This window comes from Pongo abelii, chromosome 5 (assembly GCF_028885655.2).
Source record: "Pongo abelii isolate AG06213 chromosome 5, NHGRI_mPonAbe1-v2.0_pri, whole genome shotgun sequence".
NCBI classification, from domain to species: Eukaryota; Metazoa; Chordata; class Mammalia; order Primates; family Hominidae; genus Pongo; species Pongo abelii.
In genome coordinates, this window is record NC_071990.2 from 11,016,409 (window position 1) to 11,027,229 (window position 10,821).

The 10,821-nt window shown below is 45.6% G+C and overlaps 1 protein-coding gene across 1 annotated transcript in view; it reads left to right on the forward strand.

Moving 5' to 3' along the window:
* Window positions 1–3,197: 3,197 nt before the first annotated feature.
* The window catches only part of SMIM13 (small integral membrane protein 13), a 44,161-nt gene continuing 36,537 nt past the window's right edge, over window positions 3,198–10,821 (forward strand). The window contains exon 1 of the mRNA XM_003776746.5: window positions 3,198–3,327. Coding sequence (XP_003776794.2) covers window positions 3,252–3,327 — 76 coding nt within the window. The 5' untranslated portion in view covers window positions 3,198–3,251. The remainder of the gene's footprint in view (window positions 3,328–10,821) is intronic.

Below are 10,821 nucleotides of genomic sequence, written 5' to 3' on the forward strand. Positions count from 1 at the left end.
GAGACCAGCCTAGGTAATATGACGAAAACCTATCTCTACAAAGAATAAAATTAGCAGGGCATGGTGATGCATGCCTGTGGTCCCAGCTACTCAGGAGGCTGAGGTGGGAGGATCACTTGAGCCCGAGAAGTCGAGGCTGCAGTAAGCCATTGGCTTAGGGGAGCTAGACAGACAAGTGAACAGGAGTCAGGGAGGTCTTATTGAGGAGGAATGTGGACAGACATTGCAGAAGTAGGAGTGAGGCTGTCAGAAAGGAGGGAGCAGAGCATTTTATATAGGGATGAGAATAGTAAAAGGACTCTGGAAACAGCTGTGGCTTATTTTTTAATTTTTATTAAAATGGAGTCTCACTCTGTCACCCAGGCTGGAGTGCAGTGGTGTGATCTTGGCTCACTGCAACCTCTGCCTCCTGGGCTCAAGCGATTCTCCTGCCTCAGCCTCCTGAGTAGCTGGGATTACAGGCATCTGCCACCACGCCCGGCTAATTTTTGTATTTTTAGTAGAGACGGGGTTTCACCATGTTGCCACGCTGGTCTCGAAATCCTGACCTCAGGTGATCTGCCCACCTCAGCCCCGCAAAGTGCTGGGATTACAGGTGTGAGCCACTGCACCCGGCCAGCTGTGGCAGACAGAGTGAGACTGTCTCAAAAACAAAAATAAAAAACAACATGCTCAGGCCCTACTCGCAGAGATTCTGTTCATTTGGTATGGGGATGAGGTCTAGCCATTTGTAATTTATAAATCTCCCTAGGTGATTTGAAACGTGCATCCGGTTGAGAAACATTGACAAGGCTTAGAACAATGGCCAAGTTTATTTGCACTAGCTGTTCCCTTTACTTGGTATGTTCTTCTCTAGGTCTTTCCATGAATCCTTCTTGTCATTCAGGACTCAGATTAAATGTTACTTCCTCTGGAAGACCTTCCCTGATCCCCCCAACAAGCTAAAATAACACACCTACATTTATCACACTGTCTTGCTTATTTTCATGACTGAATTATTAATAGCAGTTCCTGAGATTTCTCTATTTATGCATATTGTCTGTTTTTTTTTCCAACTGTTATATAAGCATCTTGAGTAAAGGCACTTTGCCTTATTCACTGCTGTATCCCCAGCACTTAAAACAGTGCCTGGCCACTATAGGTATTCCAATATATGTGAATCAAAGAGAAAAAGGTCCCTTAATAAAATAAATTCTTTTAGTTCTTCTAATGGCTGTTTTCTTTTCTTTTTTTTTTTTTTTGATAGTCTCTCTGTTGCCCAAGCTGGACTGCAGTGACGCGATCTCAGCACACTGCAACCTTGGCCTCCCAGGTTCAAGCGATTCTCCTGCCTCAGCCTCTCAAGTAGCTAGAATTACAGGCGCCCATCACTACCCCCAGCTAATTTTTGTATTTTTAGTAGAGACAGGGTTTCACCATATTGGCCAGGCTGGTCTCGAACTCCTGACTTCAGGTGATCTGCCCGCCTCGGCCTCCCAAAGTGCTAGGATTACAGGCGTGAGCCATCTCGCCTAGCCCTGACGCCTATTTTCAACTGGCTTTTAACAAAATGTGTTTTACATATGCAACATAATTGAACCACCCATGAAAAAAGCACAAACTGATTTTTTTGTAAATATATCTTAATTGCACTGGGTTCTTTCTCTTCACAGGAATCTATATTAAATCTGTTGCAAAGCAAGTAATTTCTTAATTATTTTTATTTAATGTATTTTTATATACGGTATTTGTTCCTAACGCTGCTTCTTAGGAAATACAGTTCACATAGTAGGGCAGCTGGGTATGGCAGGATACATTTATTAAATCAAGGGATTGCTGCTTAGAACTTTTGTGTTTGTTTTTGGAGACAGAAGACAGGGAGCTGTAATTTCTAAGAGTAAAAAGGTACCTCAGGGAGCAAAACAGTCACAGGAAAACGCGAAGGCTCTGATTCCTTCTAAAAGAGGGACACATTTACCCTCTATTCTTCTGGGGGCACCTCTTCAACAAATGCATGTAATCTGGCGGAAGTAGGGAGTTTTAGGTGGAGATAGAATAGTCGAGATTATTAAAGTGTCTTGTTTCGTAGAGGTGTAAGCCAGTGCGGCAAAACCTCCAAGCTGTGGGTCACCTGTCACTTGGTCTCAAGGAGGCAGCTGAGTCTAACTTACAACTCAGGCAGGTGATTTGAGGGCAGTGCAGCTGTCCTTAAGTCACCCGCGGGCCATTTCTGAAATGCTTTACCTACGAAAAGATAGAACATAACATCTGTTGCAGGGGAAAAATGAGGAGATTTCGTGTCCTGACCCGTGTCTTCGGCAGGGACCTGAGTGCTTCCTCCAAGTCCCAAATACTCAACCTTCGCCCCCGGCAACAGGGCTAGGTGCACGAGCAACCAGTTTTTCAGGCAGCCGCCTCCTTTTTCCTCCCTCGGCGTACTTCATCGATCACGGCTAGAAACAAAACGACTTTGTATACAGAGTAATGGTTGAAATCTCCCTGGCGCCTCAGCAGGACTGGTACCCAGATCCCCGGCTTTGGAGAAGGCCAGCCCACCGTCGTCCGACTGAGGCAACTTGAGCAAGACCAAGGGCAGAGCGGCCCGAGGATGGAAGCAGCGGAGCCCGAGTGGCGGTGCATTCTGGGAGTTGTAGTCCCTGCGAGACAACGCCCTCCCGCCTCCACCAGGCTCTGCACTCCATCTCCCAGCCGACCCCGCGCCGCGGAGGAGGCGAGCTTGGTGATGAGCTGCTGCAGCGGTAGGGCGCCTGGGGCGGAGAAACCGCTACAGCCGCGGCCGGGCGACGCTGACATCTGGCATCCCTGGGGTCTCAGAGACACTTGGGTGGACAGCGACGAGGGCCTTGTGGGCGCCGTGTGTACCCGTCTTACCCTGTGTCCTCCCTACAGGCGCGCGGCGTCCGCCATGGGAGCGCATCCGACCGCTGGGGTCTCTGGGTGCCGCGGCCTCGGCTCCCCGGGGCGATGAGGGACTAGAGGCTCCCTGAGGCCCGCCTGCCTCCCGCGCTCTGGCCACCCGGGCGGGAAAGGGATCGGGCGGGCGGGCGGGCGGGCGGTCCGTCCGTCCCACAGTGCCCGCCTTTGCGCCGCCCCACCCCCTGGGGGCGCTGCCGAGGGGGCGCCAGCCGCCCATGCCGCCTCGGCGCCCAGCCGCGCCTGGCGCCCGCCGCTGAAGCGCAGGACGCGCCGCCGCCCGCGCTCACCGCCGTCCGCGCCAGCCGCCCCGAGCCGACTGCCCTTCTGCCCCCAAGATGTGGCACAGCGTCGGGCTGACTCTGCTTGTGTTCGTGGCCACGCTGCTGATCGTCCTGCTGCTGATGGTGTGCGGTGAGTGGGGGCGGCGGCCGCGGGGCAGTTCCACAAGCCGGGTCGCTGATCTGCTGTTTTTTTTTTTTGAAAAAAAACAAAAGGGCGTGGACGGACAAGTGTCTTAAAATCAACTGTTGTCCCTTAGCCTCTAGGGCTGAGCGCAGAGGTGGGCCCTTTACTCATGGCCGGCCCTCGGGCATCCTGGGGAGGGAAAGGACAGGCTCCAGGGCTTCCTGCCTCTGAGTGAAACTCAGTCTTGCTTCACCGGCAGTGTCTGCTCTTTCATTCTCACCACAGGCTGCCCAGATTGTAACCTTGGCCTGCATTCGAAGGTGAAGTGATTGGTTGGTCCTTTTTCATGTGCACAGATTCTGACCTTAATAATGAGAGGTGTCACCTTCGTTTCATCAGCGAGTGGGCTAGGGTTGGGTTTTCAACACGCGTGAAATTGTTTACTTAAGAGTTCAGCCTTAAACTCAATTCCAAGCAGAGATGTGGAGACCAGGCAGAGCTTAAAAACACCGGGTATATAAAACTTGCAGGGTCAGGTAACCTAACTCTCAGTTCTATAATAATGGTGCTATTTTGAATGCTGTGCGTATTTTCCTTCTTGAAATGAGAGGACGTTCAAATTTTTTCTTAAGATAATGGTAGCCCAATTTTAGATCTTTTTGATTTCTTTGTACATATATAGTAGCTGATAACCACAGGTCTCTTAGCAAAGTGGCTAAGCAATTGTTAAAATCTAAAAAGTATGTAGAACACGTGTCAGTCAGTTTACACATATTTATAAGACTGAAGTATGGGTTCAGGTTGATGTAATAATGGGTCAGAATTCATGCAGATACTATAGGGCTTGTTCATTACACGATAAATGTACAAATTAATACTTAGTGACGCTGTGGAATATATGTGTGCACTCGTGCATATGCATGTATATGTATTTATAAACTTGTGTATTTATTTTATTTTTTGAGATGGACTCTCGCTCTTGTTGCCCAGGCAGGAGTGCAATGCAATGGCCTGATCTTGGCCCACTGAAACCTCTGCCTTCTGGGTTTAAGTGATTCTCCTGCCTCAGACTCTCGAGTAGCTGTAGCCGGGATTACAGGCGCCCGCCACCATGCCCAGCTAATTTTTGTATTCTTAGTAGAGATGGGGTTTAACCGTGTTGGTCAGGCTGGTCTTGAACTCCTGACCTCACGTGATCCACCCGCCTTGGTCTCCCAAAGTGCTGGGGTTACAGGCGTGAGTCACTGCGTCCGGCCTTGTATGTATGTTTAAAATTTGTTGTGCTTTACTGTAACACCAGATTAAAGCTTCTAATTTACAGCCTTTCTTTTCTGATGAGATAAAGCAATTGAATAACCTTTCTTAATTTTCTGCTTGTGATATCAACAAGCAGAAGACTATTAGAATATTTAACTAATTGTAGATGTTTAAGGTTCTTGAAGTAAGGAAAACAAAATCCTTGTGATATGTTTGGATGTGGGGAAGCAGGGAAAGCATTTATTACCCTTTCTAGTTTGAAAATACAAGCTACCTGGACATGGGAATGAATGTGACACGTAGACCCTACCATACCTTGGCTAAGATATTTGCCAAATTTACCTTTGTAGCTTCAGAATTCCAAATTGCTCTCTCATCTCTAAACAGCTATTTGATGGTTTAATTATACACATTTTTCTAAAAGTGCTTTTAGTTTCAGAAACATTCAGGAATAAGAGAGATGAGGTGTGCTAGGACAGCAGTCCCCAACCTTTTTGGCACCAGGGACTTGTTTTGTGGAGAACAATTTTTCCACAGACGGAGCAGGGATGGTTTTGGGATAAAATTATTCCACTTCAGATCATCAGGCATTAGTTAGATTCTCATAAGGAACGAGCAACCTAGATCCCTCCTATGCGCAGTTCACAATAGGGTTTGTGCTCCTATGAGAATCTGATATGCCGCTGATCAGACAGGAGGCGGAGCTCAGATGGTAATGCTTGCCTCCTGCAGGGACGAGGGATCTGTGTGCTAGGGTTGGGATCTGTGTGCTAGGGTTGGGGACCCCTGTGCTAGGACACCTTAGTTTTTGGAATAGTCAGGAACTGAAAGCTCTATGATGAAGTAATCAATACTTTTGTTGTTGTTGTTGGGAGAACTGATGATGGAGTAGCCTCATCTTTTGACTAGAATGGGTCGGGAACTTGGGGAGAGGAGGCAAGGATCAGACCAGACTTGAGAGAGAAGTTAGAGTGCGATATTAGTTTGCCAGGGCTGCCATGATAAAATACCAGAGACTGGTGGGTGGCTTAACAACTCATTTCTTTTCTTTCTTTTTTTTTTTTTCCTTTTTTTTTTTTTTTTTTTTTTTTTTGAGACGGAGTTTCACTCTTGTTGCCCAGGCTGGAGTGCAATGGCGTGATCTCGACTCACTGCAACCTCTGCCACCCGGGTTCAAACAATTCTGCCTCAGCCTCCCAAGTAGCTGGGATCACAGGCATGCGCCACCATGCCTGGCTAATTTTCTGTTTTTAATAGAGATGGGGTTTCTCCATGTTGGCCAGGTTGGTCTCAAACTCCCAACCTCAGGTGATCCACCCACCTCGGCTTCCCAAAGTGCTGGGATTACAGGCATGAGCCACTGTGCCCAGCCCCAGTGCCTGGCTAATTTTGTATTTTTAGTAGAGATGCGGTTTCTCCATGTTGGTCAGACTGGTCTCGAGCTCCCGACCTCAGGTGATCTGCCCACCTCGACCTCCCAAAGTGCTGGGATTACAGGCATGAGCCACCCATGCCCAGCCAAACGCATTTATTTTTTTACAGCCCTGGAAGCTAAAAGTCAGAGATCAGCAGGGTTGATTTTCTCCTGAGGCTTCTCCCCTTGGCTTGTAGATGGTGGTCTTCTCCTTGTGTCTTCACATAGTCTCTCCTTTGTGTGTTCTAATCTCTTTATAAGGACATCAGTCACTGGATTATGGCCCCTCACCCTATGACTTTATTTAAGCTTAATTACCTCTTTAAAAACCTTTATCTCCAGGCCGGGCATGGCGGCTCACGCCTGTAATCCCAGCCCTTTGGAAGGCAGAGGCAGGCAGATCACCTGAGGTCAGGAGTTCAAGACCAGCCTGGCCAACATGGCGAATCCCCGTCTCTGCTAAAAAAAAAAAAAAAAGAATACCAAAAATTTGCCGGGCATGATGGCGCATGCTTGTAATCCCAGCTGCTCAGGAGGCTGAAGCAGAACTGCTTGAACCCAGTAGGCGGAGGTTGCTGTGAGCCGACATCGCACCATAGCACTCCAGCCTGGACGACAAGAGTGAAACTCCATTTCAAAAAAAAAACCTTATCTCCAAATACAGTACAGTCACATTAGGCGTTAGGATTTCAACATATGAATTTGGATGGCGCACAGTTCACTCTATAACAAGCAGCATGTCTTTAGCACTGGCTGAAAGCTAAGGAGTAGCTGTATGCCCATAAAACAATTGTTTTTAACCCTTCTAGCGGTCACAAGCCCTTTTGAGAGTCTGGTAAATGCTGTGAACCTTTCTTTTTTTTAAAAAAAGGAAAATTCACCCACATAACTTATCTGCTCCCTGCTCGCTGCCCCCTGACCCAATTTCTGAGATTTCATGGACTCCTCTTCCTTGAATATAAACATGGAGTTCAGATTAAGAGGCTCTGCTCTTTGGGCTGGGTCTCCTGTTTTCTATTTCATTCAGTTCAACAAACTGAATATTGAGTGTCTACCAGGAACTGGGAACACAAAATCCATGACAGAGATCTGTCCCCAGGAATTTATGTAGTTTTCTCTAGAGCTCTGGCAGACTCCTTCACCTAGTGAATTCTTATGTCCAAAGTTCAGATTCCTAGGGAGGTTTCCCCTCCGTCTACATTGGTTGTCTCTGCTTTCTCACCTCTCATTCATTCCCAGGTGTTTTCTGCCCCCACTATTCAGTGACGCTGCCGTTGTCAAAGTCAGTAACGGATGGCCTCCGTATTACCCAGCCTGTGGTGGTTGCTTCTCTGTCCTAATTGAGCTTCAATTGTCGTATTCATTCCTTACAGTTAAGCAGTGTCTGCTAGAAACATTTAACATTTCTTTTATTTACTTTTTTTGAGACACAGTTTTGCTCTTGTTGCCCAGGCTGGAGTACAGTGGTGCAGTCTTGGCTTACTGCAACTTCTGCTCCTGGATTTCAGTGATTCTCCTGCCTCAGCCTCCTGAGTAGCTGAGATCACAGGTGTCAGCCACCATGCCCAGCTAATTTTTTGTATTTTTAGTAGAGACGGGGTTTCATCATGTTGGCCAGGCTTGTCTTGAACTCCTGACTTCAGGTGATCCACCTGCCCCGGGCTCCCAGGGTGCTGGGACTACAGGCATGAGCCACCATGCCCGGTCCATTCAACATTTCTTTGGCTTTTATATACTGTATTTCCATGATGTTCTTCCTACCACAGCGGCTATTATTTTTTCTTAGCTTCTTCTCATCCCCTAGAATTTTCTTTTTTTTGACCACAACCTACAATAGAAAATAGATTATTCCTAATATGTTCATAAGTATACAGATTACATGTGTTAGTCCATTAATACATCTATTTACTTTTCATCGATTTCTGAAATAAAATGTTTATGGACTAGTACTTGCCCTTACTCTTTGAGAGGATTCTATTTTTTTCTATTATGTTTTATAATATACTGCAAATATATTTCTCTTTTCTTTTACTCCCCAAGGTCTCCTATCCAGTCCTAGAGATTTAAATGTCTGCTGTAGCTAATGACTCAAAAATTTGTTTCTCTAACTCTTATGTCTCTCCTGAGCCCCAGGCTCAATGCATCAGACTTTTTTTTTTGAGATGGAGTCTAGCTCTGTCGCCAGGCTGGAGTACAGTGGCGCGATCTCGGCTCACTGCAACCTCCGCCTCCTGGGTTCAAGAGATTTTTCTGCCTCAGCCTCCCAAGTAGCTGGGATAATAGGCGCCCGCCACCACACCCCACTAATTTTTCTATTTTTAGTAGCGATGGGGTTTCACCATGTTGGCCAGCATGGTCTCAATCTCCTGACCTCGTGATCCACCCACCTCGGCCTCCCAAAGTGCTGGGATTACAGGCGTGAGCCACCGCTCCTGGCCCATATTACATGTTTTACTCATCCATCATCTGTCTCCCACACTAGAGGGTAAGGCCCAATGAGGGCAGGCATTTTGTTTTCTTCACTACCATATCCCTGACACCTAAAGAAGTGTCTGGAACATCGTAGACACTCAATAAACATTTGTTCAATAAATGAATAGATGAATGCTGCAGAATACCCAAGCTCCTACAAATAAAATATCTGATATGCCCAATGGAGATCTCAATACAACAGATAAGAGTTTATTTCAATTCTGTTACTCCAATTCTTCTAGTGGTGAGGGTAGAGGTAGAGAAGCATCATAAGCTTTAGAGACCTAAATAGCCACTATATATTTTTAGACATTATTAACCATGGTAGATGCTCCATCCATTTCTTTCTCTGCTTGCCATTGATGATACATTTAGCTGACTTAATAGTGTGGATTTATATTTTGACTCTGTAAACATTATTCTCTGCTGGTTAAATAGTGTAATATGACCACACTTTCATTTTTACATGGTTCTTCATTTTTTTGAAGTTAATACATAATTGTCTTTTTAGCTTACCTAGTATTACTTTGGTACATTGTTTTTTTGTTTTTGTTTTTGTTTTTTTTTTGAGAGGAAGTCTCACTCTGTTGCCCAGGCCGGAGTCCAGTGGCGCGATCTTGGCTCACTGCAACTTCCACCTCCTGGGTTCAAGTGATTCTCCTGCCTCAGCCTCCCGAGTAGCTGGGACTACAGGTGCCTGCCGCCATGCCCGGCTAACTTTTTGTATTTTTAGTGGAGACGAGGTTTCACCATGTTAGCCAGGATGGTCTCGATCTCCTGACCTCATGATCCACCCGCCTCGGCCTCCCAAAGTACTGGGATTACAGGCATGAGCCATGGTGCCTGGCCTACTTTGGTACATTGTTATGTGCCCCCTACCAGATGTTCAACAATCTCTTACACTCATCAGTAGTATTTCCCACATGTTCAAATGGATTGCTTTTCCCCTCCTTCCCCCACCCAGATCCAGAACCTTCCTTCTTTCTCAACAGCTGTCATTCTGCAGAAAGTTGTACTTTCTCTATTATCCTGTTCTGTACCCTGTTTTCTGGATCTCATGTCATTATCTTTTTCAGTTTCCATTCTTTTTTTGTTGGAGCACATTTTCTAGTAGCTTTCTAGGAAAGGATGCATGAAAAATAATTTTTTGAGCTAATGCATACCTGAAAATGTCTCTATTTATTTATATTCTACCTTTATACTTGATTGATAATTTGAATAGATTTTGGGGTTACAGATGATTTTCACCCAAAATTTAAAAGTGGTTACCCCATTGATTTCTTGCTTCTAGGTCTGGTATTGAAAAATTTAATGCCTTCCGTTTCCTTGTCATTATACATGACTTGGTTTCTCTTTCAAGATGCTTTTTGGATAGCCTTTTTGTCATTGTATACTGAAATGTCATAATGATGTACCTTTGTGTGTTTCTCTTTCATTTTTCTAGGTCCCTTCAGTTCAGATTTTTTCCTCATTTGTGGAGAAATTTTCTGCTAGATTTGTGATCAATTTCCTCCTCTCCATTTTCTTTTTTTTTTTTTTTTTTCTGTTCCCTCTGAAACTTCTGGTAGTTGTATGCTGGACCTCTTGGGTTGATTCTTTAATTTTGTCTTTTTATCTCCTAATTCCTTCCTCCCCCTTTCTTCTGGAGGATGTTTGGGGCTTTATCTTCTGTCTCTTAAATTGAATTTTTAATTTTAGCTGTCCAGTTTTTAATTTCAGAACTTGGTGGTTCTGTGATCAGCATTGGACCTGGGCTGATCTGTGACTGTGTGATCAAGTCACACAGCTAGCATTGCCGCTTACTAGCTGTGTGGCTTGAGCAGTGCACTCAACCTCTCTTATTTCAGCAAGTAGATAAATTCACAAATAATTCAGGAATACTGAGGTTCGACTTTGTTTCTGCTTATTTATCTTACATTGAAGTACTATAACTGTAATAGAGCTGTTTCTCGCAATACCAGGTTGCAGTGAAGAGGTTTTATGGTAGGGCTTCCGAAGGAGGAGATAGAAGGAAACCCCAAATCCATCTTGGAGGGGTTTGGGTCTAGGGTTTAAGGGTTTTGGAGGGGGCCGATTGATTGGTCGAAGAGTACAGGGGTGAAACCATGGGACAGGGAGATGAAGACACTATTCTCATGCTGATTTGATTCCTCTGTAGGGTGTCTTTAAACTGGTCTTAAACTGGTGACGGCTGTTTTACTGTAATTCCAGAACCTGAAAAACATCTTAAAGCAATTCTTTTTTTTTTTTTTTTTTTGAGACAGAGTCTCATCTGTCGCCCAGGCTGGAGTGGAGTGGCACAACCGCCGCTCACTGCAACCTCCCCCTCCTAGGTTCAAGTGATTCTCCTGCCTCAG